The 18706-nt window shown below is 33.5% G+C and overlaps 1 protein-coding gene across 3 annotated transcripts in view; it reads right to left on the reverse strand.

Annotated features, from left to right (window-relative positions):
* The window catches only part of LOC150110032 (clathrin heavy chain 1-like), a 244312-nt gene that overhangs the window by 11466 nt on the left and 214140 nt on the right, over positions 1–18706 (reverse strand). For all 3 annotated transcript variants that reach the window (XM_090390818.1, XM_090390808.1, XM_090390827.1), the window contains exon 9: positions 11851–12024. In XM_090390818.1, coding sequence (XP_090246944.1) covers positions 11851–12024 — 174 coding nt within the window. The remainder of the gene's footprint in view (positions 1–11850; positions 12025–18706) is intronic.

Here is an 18706-nt window from a genome sequence, read left to right on the forward strand (position 1 = left end):
AAATTAGAACAAAACAGTATAGATCGGTAGTTCTTAACTGGTGTTCCCCGGAACACTCGTGTTCCATAAACTGGTTACAGGTATTCTACTGGTGAAAGATGTCACAACACAGTTCTGAGTGTAATTGGCTACTCTGATCCTAACAAATGAAGATGCTATGCGCGTTGACTTCTAAACCAATAGAATATCGTTTATAGGTCATGTGTTTGCAGGAGGGAGGCAGGGAGGAGCATCTCTTTTACAGTCATTCAGTGATGTGTGTTTGTGGTTTGTGCAACGTCGTAATAATGCACAGTCCATTTTTAATCTGTATTTGGTTTGTGGGTTGTCTAACATCGTAGTAGCACACAATGGATAAATTTATTATTAAACAAAAACATGATTCTGAGGCAAATATTAATGATGGGGCAAGTACAACTGAAAGTAGTAGTAATGATGTTGCTGCAAATACGTCTCATACAGAAGACAGCATTATACATAGTAAAATAAGAAAAATTAATAGACAATATTCGATCAAATATTTAAGTTGCAGTTTTTACATGGACCAGTGAGGAAGAATGTCCTATTCCCCAGTTTTGTATGAGGGGAAAAACTATCCAATAGCACAATGGTTCCTGCTAAGTTGAAATGCCACTTTACTACGAAGCACACCAATTTTGCTTCAAAAACTAAAGATTATTTCAAGAGATTGTTGGACATGCAAGTTAAACAAATAAAATATTTTGAAAAGACTTAAAATTTCTGACAAGGCACAACTTGCATCATATAAGATAGCTGAATTAAATGCTGTAAAATTAAAAACCACATACTATAGCAGAGTCTCTTATTTTACCAGCATGTTGTAAAATAGTAAACATTATGTTTGGTGATGAAGTAAAAAAGGAAATTATGAAAATTACTCATTTGGACGATACAATAAAAAATAAAATTAAAGATATGTCAGATGATATTGAGAAAACAGTTACCAATAAATTTTCAAAACAACATTTTGCTTTACAAATTGATGAGTCTCCACTGACATTAGCAGTAAAGCTCGTAAACTAGGATTCGTTCATTTCATTAATGAAAACAAAATAGTGAATCAATTTCTATCCTGCAGAGAACTTACGAAATGTACAACAGGACAAGATATTTTTGATTCTATTACATCGTATTTGGAAAATTTTTAAATTTCATGGGAACTGTGTGTACGAATTTGTATGGATGGTGCTCCATCAATGGCAGGCTCTATTAAAGGATTTGTTATCTTGCAAAGAAAATAAACCCAAATATTATATCTACGCACTGTTTTTTTGCACAGAGAATCCCTAGTTTCAAAAACATTACTAGCAATATTAAAACCTGTACTAGACCAAGTTGTAAATATGGTAAATTACATCAAGTCAAGATCATTAAAAGCATGCCTATTTAAAAAAAAAATTTGCATATCTATGGAAGCCAAGTATGAATCTTTGCACACTGAAATAAGATGGTTATCTTATTTCAGTGTGCAAAAAGGGGTAAAGTGCTATTCCAAATTTTAGAACTTAAGAATGAATAATTGGCCTTTATTCAAAATGAAGGTACAGATGCTTTTGTAAAATGTCTTCAAAAGGATATTTGGTGTGCTAAAATGGCATATTTAGCCAATATTTTTAATTACTTAAATAGCGTTAATACAAGTATCCAAGGGAAAAATGAAAATATTTTGACATCCAATAACAAATTGTCAGCTTTTCAGAAACAAGTATCTCGTTGGAAAAACCACATATTAGAAAAAAATACAGTAGTTATGTTTCCTTTGCTCCATAATAAAAATACTGAGGGAATTATTTCCATTATAACAGAACATTTAACAACATTGGAAGAAAAGATTTCAAGTTACTTTCCTTCCTTAAATACACACAATTATGACTGGATATGAAATTCATTTGGCACAGTTAATACATCAAGTTGTGAATTTTTCGTTACAAGAAGAACAATTAGTTACCTTGTCAATGGATCATACTCTAAAAATGAAATTCTCTGAAATAACTCTTGAGGAATTTTGGATTTTTGTTGAAGTCAAATATCCAGCTCTCTCCACAATATTAACCAATATAAAAACTAAAAACCGTGAAAGACTTACTAATATAGATAAAGAGATGAGGGTAGCTATATCACATATTGGACCTGATATTGCAGAAATCTACAAAAACCGACAAGCTCAAGTATTGCATTAAAATAAGTTCCATTTTTATGAAAGGCAAGTTCATGCATATTTTTATTGTTAGTTTTATGACCCTAATGCTTTTGGTGTTCCCCAAATTTTTCTTATAATCAAAAGAGTTCCATGACTTTGAAAAGGTTAAGAACCACTGGTATAGATGGTGACCAATAAGAGCTGAAATTATTGCTTAGAGTCCTGAAGTAAAGGTTTGCTGGAATTCTTAAACTTAAATGGGCTGAATGTGTGCCATCCATATTCTTGGGACTTTTATGCTACCATTATTGTATTATTGTTAAGAATAAGATGGTTGATCAAAATGTTCCAGGCTTCTTTATGTTCGTACCAGGTTTTTTCGTGATGTAAGGAACAGGTACCTTTCCAATCAGTTTGGTGTAGAGTGCTAAGAGTGATCCGAGAGGCCTACTTTACCAAAACTGTGAAATTTAATGTGTCATTTATGTTTTTTTTTTTTAATAGATAGGAACTGTGCATCCAGTTTCACCAATATAAGGTAAGTTACAGGTGCAATGGATATAATATACCCCAATTTTAAAAAACGTTAAATTTTTTAAAAATTGAATCCTGGTTCTTTATAGAACCAGGGTGGGCCAAGAGGGAGGATCCTTGGAAGAGTTGAATATGTTTTTTAATTTTATAGGTAGTTTGAAAGTAGCATTAAGATTGTAATGGTGTACAAATCTATTTATTTTATTTGATAACCTTTTAATGTATGAGATAGCTATATTATATGCATTTTTTGATGAAGTGTTATGAAGAATTTTATTGATGGTAATTTTACTATAGCTATTATTTATAAATGTATTGGTAATAATTTGTCATTTTCTGTTTAAGAGCTAGTTCATTAGACCAAATTGTTATAACTTTGTTTATGAGGGCGTTAACGACTAAGTTTTTGTGAATGGTGGTGATAAGAGTTAACATGTATATATTGGCTGGTATGTGTAGGCTTGCAGTATACAGTGAAGGATGGACTGCCTGAGGAAGACACTGACCACTGTATCTAGGAAAGGAAGCGAGTTTTGATTTTTAATTTCAAAAGAAAATTTTAATTTTATGTGCACATGTTATTTGTTCAGGTGGCTGAAGAAAGTGTTTAAGGCTTAGCCATGTGGCCAGATAACAAAAATATCAACATATCTAAGCCAAACTGTAGACCTTAAAGTAAAGGAATCTAGAGCACGCTGCTCAAAAGCTTGTATGTAAAAAGGTAGCAATTGGGGGTGGGGGAAATAGTGATGAGCCCATAGCAGTACCTTCTTTTTGTAGGTAAAAATCATTTTGTCATACAAAGTAACCTGAATGTAGTATATGGGCAAAGAGCGCCATAAAATATCAAGCAGAAATTTGTTCTGTAAGAGAAGAATTGTGTCACTGATTGGGACATTTGTGAAAAGGGCAGAAATGTCAAAACTGACTAATGAATCATCTTTGTTGAGCATTATGTTTTTAATTTTGTTTATGAAGTGTGTGTTCTTTATAGAGGAGGGGAATAACCTACCACTTCCTTGAGTGTTGAAACTAATATCTTGGCTAAGTAATTAGGGCAGTCTACATCTTCAAATATCGGCTGAAGTGATAGTAAGCAGGTCATTAGCTTTTAGTAAAAAAGAACATGTAAGATGACTGTAACCTATATGATGCCGCACAAGAATAACTTCCTCTCTTTTGTTAACATTGACTAGACTGCCAATGCTGAATTTCAGGCTTAATCTTGTGCAATTTATTTGTTAGTGCTTCCTGCTATAATGAATTGGCATTGGGTAATTAGTTTTGATCTGAACTGTCTGCATCCTGTATATTGGACTGACAAACAGTATGTAAAAAAGTATGAGCTGATTTAGCAGCTGCATCTGCTAGATCAGTTACAGTTATTGGATTCCTCTACAGATCCCCATTCTGCAGAGGAATCCACCACAATCGAACATCAAAATTAAGTCTTCACTTTATAGAACAGTAGTAGAACCTTACAAAGCACTGGATGTGGACTGCACAAAGGAGAAGAGACAGCCTGTAAATAACTCAATGAATCTGTATAAATCATAGAGTTTTCTATTAAGTGCACAAGTGCAAGTTAAATGGCATGTAATCCTGCTTTATAAGTACTGCAATCATAAGATCAAGAAGCAGCAGTAGACTGTGTGTGTGTGTGTGTGTGTGTGTGTGTGTGTGTGTGTGTGTGTGTGTGTGTGTGTAGGAGTTTGCAGAGTCTACCTGCCAGGCAGTGGAGTGAGTATATGCAGTGGCATACCCAGACTCTTTGGTATCCGGGGCAACATTTTTGCCCCCCCCCCCCCCAAATCTGTTTTAACTTTCAACACACATTTTATCTTACATTCTGCGGCACTTAACATTAATGTAATGTTCAATAACTTTGTCAAAGTTTATCTATCTTGCTGGCATAATTATTTTCTATAGAAAGTAGTTAATTACTTAGTCTCTCTTCTGTCATATTGGACTGCAGGTAACTTTTTATTAATTTTAATTTAGAAAAATTTCTTTCACAAGAAGCCACTGATAAACAAATAGTTAAAAAAAAATCGTAAACACAGTGAAATATTTGGAAGAGATTCCACAAAATCCCATTCTACAATAATTGTAATAATTGAAGAGCTGTCCATTTTTCTGCTTCTTGTTTGGAGATATTAACAGCTGTTAGATGTCACTGAAGTCTTTTTATTTCAGGAATTATATCTTCGCTTCGAAAATCATCATACACATTTGTTAAATTGTAGATTCAAATTTTCAAAATCTTTTTCTGTGTCATGTATTAAAACAGTGGGTTGTAGTACCTTAAAAATCGTCATTATTTCATCCATTGCTTTGTTATGGCTACATAATTCTAGAAAAAAAGCAATTGAGGCACACAAACATTAATCTTCTCACCTCCTCTTGAAGGGTAAGACCAACATCGTCCAAGAACTCTCCCAGCATTTTTATTTTTAGCCTTTTTCTACCCCCACCCCCTTTTTTTTGGGGAATGTCCAATTTATCGCATTTTGTTGTTGTATATTCGATTGCTCTATTCACCATTCCTTCTCATTCATTTTCAAGAAAGAGTTTCAGATTTTCAAATCTTGCACTAAATTTTTCTAAACTTATTCCACTAGTTTGCATGTATTTTTGAGTACCATTACTTCTTCTAAAACTTCATTCTAAAAAGACAGATAACACAAAAAAGTAAAATTGCAAATTGGACCAAGTAAATTTTGAGCTGATTCTTGTATGTCAATATTTTCTTTTATATCACATAGTGCTTCTAAACTTAAAATTAACTTTTCGATATTATATCTTGCAGTATGAACTGCTTCATAGTGAGCACTCCATCTTGTGTCTGATAATCTTTTTAATGTTAGTCCTACATTTTCCTTCAATACTTTCCAATGGTGAGTTGAACTTGAAAAAAATGAATATAAGTTTTCCAAAACTGCAAAAAATGTTACACAAGTAGAAATGCTTCCAAAAGTATGAACTCCACAAAGATTAAATGAGTGATTTGCAAATGGCATAAATAATGCTTTAGAATTGATACTTTTTATTTTACATTGAACTCCACTAGGAGTTCCAGACATTGTTGCAGCATTATCATATCCCTGGCTACGGCATAGGTCGATGTCAAGTGTGTCCTCTTCTAATTTCTTCAGAATATCACAAGTATTATCATTTGCATTTTTTCCTGAGATAGAAAAAAACCTAAGAATGACTACCTTACTTCAAGTTTTCCATTTTCTATGTGCACATAGCTGATAACTTCATACATTTGATCCATGTGAGATACATCAGGAGTACTATTGAAAAAGATGCTATATTATTTAGCCTTTTTTATGTTTGCCAATATTTTGTCTTTTACATGGTTTCCTAGTAAATTTATGAATTCATTTTGGATTCTGGGAGGTAAGTATGAGCTGTATCTCCTATTATGTAAAGCAGAATGTTCAGTTCTTAATAAATGTTCTTTTAGAACAGGGTCATAATGAGATAGAAACTGAATTAATTCCAAAAAATTTCCTTTATTTGTCACTGACAAATCTTCTCTATGACCTCAAAGAGAAAGATTTTAACAAGCTAACAAGAGAATTCCATCCAAAACTCTCTTCAAAACATCCTTCATTCTTTTTTCCCCTTAAAAATTTGATCTTGAGTAACTTGATCTATACTCTTATTCAATTTTAAACTTGTTGCTCAAGTTTTCCACATTTCTAAGCAATTAAGATATTGTTTCAAAGTTTCATGTTGCAAAATCTTTGGATTTAATTTCCACCATTTATTAAAACCATTCACAAAAATCAATACTCTAGTTGTATAGCTGCATGCAAATAAACGGTAACAAAAAGTATCATTTTTTTTGCTGCCTGAGAATAAACCATCCAAGTTCTAAGAACATTTTCGCCATTTAGTAGTTCTTTATAAAACCATGATTTTGTAAGTTGGCGACAATTTCCTTTAATTTCTATTCCATATCTATTTGTTGCATCAAAAGGTCCATATTTATTTTCAAATACTTCACTTCCTTGCTTAATAATATCAATTTTAATTTCAACTGGTACTGGGATTGACAAAGCAGCAACATCGCAGAATATTTCATTTGTATATATCCATTCCATTTCCTTACTATTCACGTTCTTTACTTGTTATTCTATTGTTTCCGTCGTATTAAGTTCAATATTCTTTTCATCATCAATATTTTTCTTATCCTGTTGGATTATTTGTTCCAAAGTATCTTCCATTTCTTGCCGTTCTTCCAACACTATTTTTTATATTTCACCTGCTATGGTTGAAACTGATGTCGCTGGCATTATCATCAAATTCCTGACATGTATCATCAAGGGATGTACAGGATATCATAGTACTACATGAAAAATTTACATCATTACTAACTTTCTATCTGCAATTTTCATCCAAATCAGTCTGTTACTTGTCAAGACTCCAACATTATCAGATGTTATATTGCTATCGTCTAAAGCACTTGTTACCATAATCAATCCACCTATATCTTGGTCTTCCTCTGAGTCGTTTTCCTGCCCAACCTAGCAGAGAACACTTGTTTTGCTAATCTTTCCTCGCCCATTCTGTTTAAGTAACCATACCACCTGAGGTTAGCTCTGCTAATGCATTCCTGGTCACATTAATGGACAAGTGTTTTACTTCTGACCCAGCTCTCAGATCAATAAATAAAACTGGTTTGAACATATACAGCTAATTTAGTGTTCCGACTAATTTCTCTCTTATTCCATATGAATTTATTCAATTGACTGACTACCATACCAGCTTTGTTGATTCTGTTGTCTATTTCCATATTTAATTTACCATCTTCACTAAAAATCGTGCCTAAGCAGCTGAAATGATTTACTTGTTCTATAAGTTTTCCATTCTAAATGCAGTTGACATTTTCAACAATTCAACCTATTTTCAGTGTCTTTATCTTTTTATTGATACCATATCTATTACAACAGCTATTCAATTTAGTCAGGGAATCTTGTAAACTTGTAACGGATTCATTTCGAAGTATAACATTGTCCACATAAAGCAGAGAGCATATATTAACATTTCCAATTATGATATCATGTTTAATACCACTTTCCTTCATAATGTGATCAATATAGATAATGAATAACAGAGAGGATAACATACATCCTTGTCGCACACCAGATTTAACATTAAACCATCTTTCTGTACTTCCTTCAATTCTAACTGCTGACTTGCAACTCAAATAAAGACCAAGTATTGCTTGATATAATGCCCAATTTAAACCATATAACTGTAGCATATTGAATAGCCTTTCTCTTGGCACCTTGTCATATGCCTTTTCCAGATCAACAAAACTTAAATACAGATCTTTGTTATATTCCCATGCCTTCTCAACTATTTCTCGTAAAGTGAGGATCTGATCCTGACAGTCTCTATTTGGCCTGAATCCAGCTTGTTCTTCACCAAGCGTTTCTTCCACAATTCTTCTCAACCGTTTCTCAAGTATACTGGCATAAATCTTGCCAGAAACATTCAGTAGGGAAATACCTCTGTAATTCTCACATTCAGTTTAATTTTTCTTTTTATATATGGATACTATTAGAGCTCTACTCCAATCATCGGGAATTTGCCCCTCTGTCCAGGCCTTCAGAACTGTGCAGTGCAGTTCACTGTACGACTTTTATACCACCATATTTCAGCATTTCTGGTTGAATATCATCTACTCCTGCTGCCTTTCCACATTTCAAGCCTTTGATTGCTTTTTCTACTTCAAATATGGATACGTATTCCTGACTGTATGGCTGTTGAGTGTTTTTTTACCACTGTGCTATCACTGCTTGTTTGATTTAGCAATTTTTCGAAGTAATTACTCCATACTTTTGGATATCTTTTTCTCCTGTTTTCATGTCACCTTTATCATCTCTAACTCCTTTTACAGCACTCTTTCTTCCATTTCTAAGCTTCTTCAACAACTTCCAGAATTCTTGCCAAAGTCCTCCCATGACTTTTGTTAGCTAGTTTTACACCGTGTTAACTTTCTTACATATGTTTCTGTATTCTCTAAGAGCATAAGCTGACTTATTTGCCAGGAACTTTTGATATGCTTTCTTCTTTTCTTTCACTGCCTCTTTAACTTCCTGTGTCCACCATGTAGTTCTGATTTTTCTATCCTTGCAGACAACCTCACCACATGCCTCTCTGGCAGAATCAATCAGGGTTTTCTTCAAGGTTTGCCACTGAATTTCCAAGGTTTGGTTCTTGTTCTCAACCTCTTTCATTTTTTCTTCAATAATCTTTGTGTATTTTAGTCTACAGTTCACATCTGAGAGCTGCTCAACTTTTATTCGCTTTAAAACTTTCTTACGTCATTCTTTTCAATATAAAATTCAATTTTATCCTGCTCAAGACTAAATAGTGATCGCTTCCAATTTCAAATTCTCTGTACACTCTGGTGTCCTGCAACTGGGAGAAAACATCACTATCAACAATAACATGGTCAATGAGACTTTTCTTATTCCTTGCCTCTTCTCTCCATGTGAATTTCTGCACATTTTTATGTTGGAACATGGTGTTAGTAATAACCAGTCCATGTCCTGAGCAGAAATCCAACAGGTATTTGCCATTATTTTTAGCTTTGCTCTTTTCTCCAAATTTTCCCAAAATATTTTTGTATATCTGACAATCATTTCCTACTCTGCTATTTAGATCCCCAACAAGGACCAACTTTTCCTTTTTTATTGTGTCAGTTGCTTTTGCTAAAGCCTCAAAAAATTCCTCCACTTGTACCTTAGTAGAACCTTCTGTGGGACCGTAAGCACAAATAAGTCTCATTGTCCAGTTCCCCATTCTCATATTTGCCCACATCATGTACTTGAGACTGCCTGCCATTCAAGAAGATTAGCTTCATATGTTGTGTTGAATACTATGGCTACTCCTTCTTTTCCTTGATTGTCATTGCCTGAATATAACATTTTGTATTTATTGCTCAGAAAGATGTCAGAAGTTTTTGTCTTTTTTGTTTCAGTCACCCCTATTATGTCGATCTGGTACTTATCTATTTCCTCAGCTAGCTCCATTTCTTTGCCATTCAGGCTTCTTATGTTGATAGTACTGATCTTTAACTCCAGTGATATTGAGTTGGGATTTGTTTTCAGATTTGTTCCAGTAGCTGACTTTTCGCTGTTCGCCCTTGTTCCCTGGCAAAAACAACGGGGGCCTTGTTTAACCGGGCAATTCCCCAGTCGGCATGAAATTTTGTCATGTTGTACCATCATTTTCTATACTGGGTTTAAGCCAATAAGAATACAATTTGGTCGGCTAAATCCCAAATTGCCAACCCATCCTCATTTGTTCGGTATTCAGGTAGATACCCAACAGGGTGCACCACGAGAAGGTGAGGATTAAACATTAGGTCAGAAACCCTGGTCGGTTCTCCGCATTCCTTTAAAGGCTATGTGGAGGTCTCCTCTCAGTTATACAGCTTTGACCCTTCAGCACCCAAATTTTCAATTTAGCACCTTAAGTCACTGGCATTATGTATTTTACAATAGCTCTAAATATATTTGTAACAGCTTTTTCTTCTTTCACTTTTTTAAAAATTTTTCTTCTTTGATACCCACTTTGGCTTTGTCGTTTCATGTTCCTATAATTTTTTAAAACAGGATTTGATTAGTGTTTGACTAGTATAGATTGTATCGATCAGAAGCAAATCAACAAATAATAGAAAAAAGTTTTAAATTTGTACTTTTAAAAACTGTACTCATGACTGTATCTACTACGCAGTACAAACACAAAAATATTTCTTCTTCAAAGTTTGTTTATAATCAGCCTATTTTCAACACACAGTATTCTATCACCAACTATAAACACAAAAATATGAATGTGTACACTTATACGTTTGGATAAATAATGTGTGATTTTTCTATGAAATTGTTCCGCTGGTCTTCGGCTTGCTTTGATTGGCTTTAAAACAATAAAATTTTAAATTTTAAAATAGTCAAGTTTATTGGTTGTTTTCAATCAAGATCATGCGTGTTTCTGTCTTAGCACCACACCACTTCATCCCCACTAACTGTAAATTAGAATGCTATACGCATTCTAGCTTTGACATTGAAATAATACAAAAGTGACTAAACAAAATTTGCACGTTTTGATTTGAATTCGAATTAACTATCTACATATTGTATATGTATGTCGTATTTAGCACCAAATTAAAAATAAAATTATTTACGAATATCAATAATATTAAATAATTTTTAAGAATTGAAAACGATACAAAAATGTTTATACAAACATCTGGTGAATAGTAATGATATTCCATGCTTTTGGCCTCCATTCAGCTTGGTGCCCAGGGTGGGCTGCCTCCCTCTGGGTATGCCACTGGGTATATGATATAAACTTATAAGTTAATAAAGGGATTCTATAAGATTGACACACAAGAAAATTTTCAATACATGGAGAGTAAGAGGAAAATAAGTGATCACACTTGGAAACTAATGGACAACACAAAGAACTAAAATCCTAATTGGAGCTGGCTATCTCTGTAATCACAATAGATGGTGCTGATTAGGACTTTAGTTATTTGTTTTCCATTTCAAATTTAAGCTGTGAGAATAGCTTAAATTTGAAAGCTGTGAGAACATCATCTTCAGAGCAAATCTAAAATTTGCTCTGAAGATGATGGGTACAAAGCCAATGAAATATCAGCAAGTAAATAAATATTTTTAACAAATAGAAGTACTAAACAAATAAAAAATTGTAAATGATTTTCATTGAGTATGATTCTGGATTATCCAATCCTTAACTCGCCAATGATATTAAAGTGCTACTGGTTTACAGCCTTCTGCAGGTGGGAACTAAATGTTATGAAAGACACTATTTCAGAATGCTACATGCAAAACGCTCTAGCTTATTGTGATATTTTCCAATACCACTGAAAGATGAAAATGATTTCCTTCAAAATCAAGCTACTGTAGCTGTGGTGATTCAAAAACAATAACTACTTATTTGTTTACCTGCTTCTCTCTCCATAAGAAGGGATTAAATAACTAAGTAAACAGCAATTTCATTAATACTGTTTTTTTGATAAATGTGACAACTCTCAGTCAGTTCAAAAGAGAAGATTTATTAATAAAAATCTGAAATTAATTCATAATATTATATGTTAAAACATGTACCTGTCCATTTCTAGATACTGCCAATATTCCTTGTGTATCTTTCTTTAACACAGTTGCAAAGACAATGTCTGGACAAATGGTATGGCTGCAAAGAGCAGTACCAGTTTCCAAGTCAAAGAGGTGAAGAAGCCCATATTTGGTGGTAACATACACAAGTCCTAGAGAAGAACTTACCTGAAAATAAAAAGAGTGAATTTAAAAAAAAAAAAAACAGTTCCTATAGAATAGCGATAATTACACACATCTAAGATTTTAAACTGCATTTTCATTAAATTTTATGCAAATCTATTTCATGACAAAGAAAACTGTGGTCTGTCAGTTACATACTTACTCACCTTGACTTGACAAATATTTACATACTTGACTTTACATTCTGTTACATACTTGATCACAAACACATCAATGCATCATATTTGCCAGTAATTATCAGTAAGCATTAATGTGTTAAAGCATTAAGCATAAATATGTCTTATGTATTGAAGGTCTATACCTGCATTGAGTCTAAAAAGTTTATCAAAAGAACCTATCTTAAAAAAAAAAGGGGGGGGGATGTCCAATTTTTAGACAATAATAGTTGATCTTGATACTCGCTCAGTTATTCTGCTACATTCTATACCACCTTTGTGTTCATGTTCTCTAATCTCCAGAATCTTGTAGCATGTAGAACATTTAGCCTACATGCCTTATTACAAGAAAGCCATAAAAGTAATATCATATTATGTAAACCCCAGGGTACTTCTTGAATGGGAATTTATCTTCTGACACATGCAATATGACTGAAGATGGCTGTCATATAAGTAAGGATGTTTCTAACATGGAGTGGCAATGAACTTTCAAGTCTCACACAAGACCCTTGTATCGATTAGTTCATCTTAGCATTTGTAAAAGTTGCATAGATAAAAAAATAAATTAAAATTTGGACATACTGGCTGTTCTGCTTTAATTAGAATCCAAGAACATCAAGACTATACTGCATTCTGTTTGAGTGGATAAAATACCATAGAACAGGTCTGCTCACACATTCTGAAACATAATAATGTTAAGTTCCTTTCTAACCTTACTTCCAACTTAGAATAATATAACAATAATCTGATAAAAATCGTAATTTTAATCAGAACTGTCATATCCCTGATAGTTCCAAGTCAGCAAACAGTTGAGTCTAAATTGGAAATAACAAAATTGATAATAACACAGCCGATCTTTGATCAACTATTATTTCTAACCCAACTTGCAGAACCTATAAGTTAAAATTGATTTGAAGATCAATTTATTTAAGTATTTTGGTAATGAATCTTATCTCATCATCATCATCATCATCAAAATCCTGACATGGGGGGTGTATAAGATATTATGATAGTACTACATGAAGAACTTACATCATTATTAACTTCCTATCAACAATTTTCCTCCAAATCAACCTGTTATCTATCAAGACTCCAACAGCATTATCAGATCCTATATTTCTATCTTCTAAGGCAATTTTTTTACTCTATCTATCCACCTATGTCTTGTTTATCCTGTGGGTTTTTTCCCCTGCCAAACTGGCAGAGAACACTTGTTTTGCTAATCTTTCCTTTCCCATTCTGTTTTAGTGATTATACCACCTGAGATTAGCTCTGCTAAGAAATTCCTGGATGGATGGTAACAATGCCAAGTTCTTTCCTAATATCCTCATTTTTAATATCATATTGCCATCTATTCTCACCCCTAATCTTTCTCAGGACACTCATATCTGTGGTCTCTAGTCTTTGGTCAAGTGTTTTATTTCTAACCCAGCTCTCAGATCCATAAGTTAAAATTGATTTGAATACTGTCTTGTATTCAAAATTCTTATATACAACTAATTTAGTGTTTTGACTGATTTCTCACTTATTCCATATAAATTTATTCAGTTGACTTTCTACAATACCTGCTTCTTTGTTGATTCTGTTGTCTATTTCAATATTTAATTTACTAAAAATTCTAAAATTCTTCACTAAAAATTGTGCCTAAGTAGTCGAAATGTTTTACTTGTTCCATTCACAGTGCAGTTGATATTTTCAATGTTCTGCCTATTTTCATTGTCTTTGTCTTTTTATTGCTGACCTTCATACCATATCTATTACAACAGTTATTCAATTTAGTCTGGGAATCTTGCAAACTTGAGCGGATTTATTTAGAAGTATAACATCATCTACATAAAGTTAATATCTCTAATTTTGAGAGGTTTAATACCACTTTCCTTCATAATGTGATCCATATAGATAAAGAATAACATAGGGGATAATGTACATCCCTGACAACAGATTTATTATCAAACCATCTTCCTGTACTTCTTTCAATTCTAACTGGTGACTTACAACTTAAACCAAGTATTGCTTAATATTATTATTATTATTACGGTATCTCCATGGAGTCAGTAGACTAATCCAGGAGACCCAACCTATCAAAACAACAATATCTATCATATCTCTTCTTGAATTCGTTTACATATGAAGAACTTACAACTAAGTCAGGCAATGCATTCCACCCATTCACCCCCCCTCCAGGTGAAAAACCTCGTTCTCACACCCTTGTTAACCACACTTTTCCTTAATTTCCAGGGATGACCTCTTGTTCTTTCATCACTATCAACACAGCTGAAATGTTTCCCCTGCATCAATCTTATAAAAACCTCTTAGTAATTTAAATGTTTCTATCATATCCCCTCTTCTCCACCTATCAGCCAACCTCTGCAATCCACAAGCTTTCAATCTATCAATGTAGGGAGCATTTTTACATCACTCACCAACTTAGTCACTCTCTTCTGAACCCTTTCCACAACCTCCTCATCTCCCAGGAATCCAGGTGACCAGACCAGAGCACAGTAATCCAAATGTGGAAGTATCAACGCTTTATAAAGGGAAATAATAACCACTTTATCTCTGGATGTTAGTGTGTTCCTCAATAACCAAGTAATCCTATGTGCAATCTTGGACACCTTAGCAATGTATCCCCTGAACTTCATCTCCCTATCTACCAACACCCCTAAGTCCCTAGCCTCATCAATCCCTTGGGGTACCATTCCATCAATGTAGCACACAGCTGGTAATATTTTAATCCCAAAATGCATAACTTTACACTTTTCCACATTGAACTGACATCCATTTCCTTTTGCCCATTTTACCAGCTTACTTAAATCATCCTGCAACTGTCAACATCAGCTTGATTTTTTATTGTGCTACCCAACTTTGCATCAGCAAACAACTGAATATCTCCCTTTAAGCCATTTCCTATATCATTTATGTATAGATTTATCAATAATGGCCCAAGCACAGAGCCCTGAGGCACACCACTAGTCACCTGCCTCATTCTGGACTCTGCTACTCCATACACCACCTTCTGGTATCTCTCCCTGAGCCATTCTCCTATCCATATCACCAGTTTAGTATCCATCCCCATCTGCTCCAATTTGTACAACAGTATTCCATGAGGTATCCTGTCAAAAGCCTTAGCAAAATCCAGAAGTACCACCGTGTAGCCATTTTCTTTGTCCAACTCAGATGTCATTCTATTATAAAAAGCTAATAAATTGCTAAGGCAGGATCGACCTTTAACAAAACCATATTGGCCCCTATAGAGCAGCGCTTCCCAAACTGTGGGCCATGGCTCCCTTGGGGGACATAGGTTTTGTTGAGGGGGGCCGTGAAATAATGAAAACAAATTTAAAATGTTTTAAGACTAAGTAGATTTTTTTTATTTTAAAAGAAACGTATTTAACTTTTATTATTTATTATTTCTTTTTTGTTATTTTTTATATTTTAATGGAAAAATTCAAACATTGGTGTTGGTTCACAAACTTTGCTTCCTGCGTATTTCGGCACTTAATGAATATTAGTAAATATTGCTTATTCGTATGTTTCATTTCAAAGCAGTGGTTAATTGTATTTACTTTGAATGCTCTCCAGGGAAGCTCCAAATCTTGTCCCTTTCATCACGTGTTCGTAATCAGGGACTGTTAATATTGACTTTATAAACATATCAAAACTCATTTTATATTATCACTGTCAGCCGAGCTAGTTTTCTGTTACCAATAAAAGTTTCGCATATACTTCACACATGAAAAAAAGGTTAAACAAGTTCATGTGGGGAGAGAGTAACTTGCTTGTAGTGGTAAACAACACGCTCTCCCTAACAGCCACTATACTGTGGAGGCAATAAAAACAAGTACTTTTATTATGCCAGTGAATAAGGTATGAGGAGTCTGTGTAATATATTTCTCAACAAATAGTGCAATTAGAGACAACTGGGATAAAAACACATTAATTAATGAATCACATGTCCCTTCATACAGAAACTATGCTGTATAGACTGAAACAAAACCATATGTTGCATGGGCAAACACTGTATCTAACTAAAAACTACTGTTATTAATTAGATGTGTGTGAGTTCGATTTCCCAAGGCAGCAATAAAATACAACCGAACGTGTTAAAATTCGTAAAAGTGTTAGAACTAAGTAATATATATATATATATATGTAGAAAGTATTTTACCTTGGGTATAATAAATGTTAAAAATACCAAGCAATTTTAAACCTGGTTTTACTCCATTTCCCAAGTAAGCAAACAGACAAACAAGTCAAGTTTGTGCCTGCAAGTGATGCAAGTCTAGCTGATCCTACAGGTAGTGCAAGACCAAGGCAACTCGTGGTAAAGGTGGCATAAGCTCTGATCACTAATCTTAATATTTACCCTTAATGCCAAAACACATCTCCAAGAAGGGGATGTATGATGTTTTGTATTAAAGGCAAGGGGCCACTACCCAAACCGGTTTCGACCTTTATTGAGGTCTCATCAGTGGGAGCCAGGCTAGAAATACCAAGGTTTTAGTAATACAGAGCTTATAAGTATTTTACTAGAACAAGTTACTATAAGGTGTTTAAACCTTATTAAATAAAAATCTCAGGAGGAGATATAAATGTAGAAAGTATTTTACCTTGGGTATAATAAATGTTAAAAATACCAAGCAATTTTAAACCTGGTTAAAACCATGTTTAAAATTGCTTGGTATTTTTAACATATATATATATATATATATAATGAATGTTATGGCAGGTTCACATATGGAATTCGGTTGAAGAGAGTTAGCATTTCAACTCAATTGTCAGCTATGCTTTTATCATTCGGTTGCGCGATCTTTTGTTAATATCGCACCAATCATATGCACGTTTTAATAACCTGCCTTTGCTGTCTGTTTTGCATTAGGCTTAATTACCGTAAAGGGAGAAAAGTCACAAAAGAGAAAAATGTTCCTGGTCTGGAAAGTCCCTTATTCAGGTAATATTCACTAATTTCATGTTATCAGTCTGTGGTGTGCCAGTATCGGTAAGCGGTGATATTATTTGATCTATTCTACGTTAAAAAATTTAACCCTGAGATGGATAAGTGGCTGATAAAAAATAAAAAAAATTCCCGCAAACATTCAAAAGAAGCAGAAACAGACTCAAAAAAAAAAAAAAAGGACAGTACTTCATATTTTACCAGAACAGCCCGCATCGTCTACAGAACCAAATGGTAAGAGGCAAAAAATGTAATATATGCATTTCATTTTTGCAATATTCGCTGCGTATGTTTTGTATTGAATATAAATACAATAAATATTATAATAATATATCTCTCTATTACGATTTTTTTTCGAAGGGGACCGTGAAATATTTTAATTTTTGCAAAGCCCCCCCCCCTCTCAGAACCATTTAAAACAAAGACAAAAATAAGGCAAGGTTGTATAGTCTCCCCTACTATGTTTTTAATTATCATAGACTGGGTGATGAGAAAGTATCTCATGGAAATACAGGATTACAGTGGTTACTTCAAAACCAACTCCACAATCTAGATTTTGTAGATGATATCTTCTTACTTTCACAGAAGCACCAACATATAAAACAAAAACAACACTTGTAGAAACAGCCAAAAAAAGTTGGTCTTAGGAATAATAAAAATAAAACAATGTTGATGAAAATAAATGCAAAACAAAATAAACAAATAACAGAAGAAGAAACACCACTTAAAGAAGTAGAACAGTTTATATACCTTGGTTCAATAGTATCAATAAAAGGAGGAATTACTGAAGATATAAATAGAAGGAAATGGCTGGCTTATTCAACTTTCAACCAACTTAGAAATATTTGGATAAACAAGAATTTGTTTATAAAAACTAAAATGAGAATATTTAACTCAAATGTAAAGGCAATACTAATGTATGGATCAGAAACATGGATGTTAAACACAAAGATAGTTAACAATGTCCAGGTCTTTCTAAACAAGTGTTTAAGAATGATACTGGGAATACAGTAATCCCTCGATTAATGCATTTTCGATTATTGCTTCATTTTTTTTCGGAACCCAAATTCGATTAGTACGCCTATCTTAAGAATAAATGTTACAGATTTTAAAAATTTTTGATCTATACATTTTTATGGCTAACTATTTTAAAAAATCATTCACCAGAATGAAATAATTGAGTTACCAATTTAAAACATTTTACAAAGTTATTTTTAATGGCGTACTACACTACTTCCATGTACACTATGTTCCAAATTTTTACTGCCAAAATTTATGTTGTCTGCTATAGTACGCCCGCAGATTTGAGCCCCTTTGACACATGTCACAAAAAGGAGAATCCATTTCAATAATAGAGTAATCAATCCATCTTCTGGGATGAGTTGTTTATTATTACGCTTCGGAAAATTAACTTCTCTTTTATGATTATTGTAGTTTTTAAAGTGATAACTATTTTGCTTGTATAACAGTTGGGAAATTTTATCTATAAAGCACGTGATTTCGCGTGTTGGCAACCAATTCGTACATCCTTCATTTCTTTCTCCCCTTCAATGATAAC

The sequence above is a fragment of the Typopeltis vanoorti genome, chromosome 1 (assembly GCF_054136105.1).
Source record: "Typopeltis vanoorti isolate ZY-2024b chromosome 1, IOZ_Tvanoo_1.0, whole genome shotgun sequence".
In the NCBI taxonomy this organism is placed as follows: Eukaryota; Metazoa; Arthropoda; class Arachnida; order Uropygi; family Thelyphonidae; genus Typopeltis; species Typopeltis vanoorti.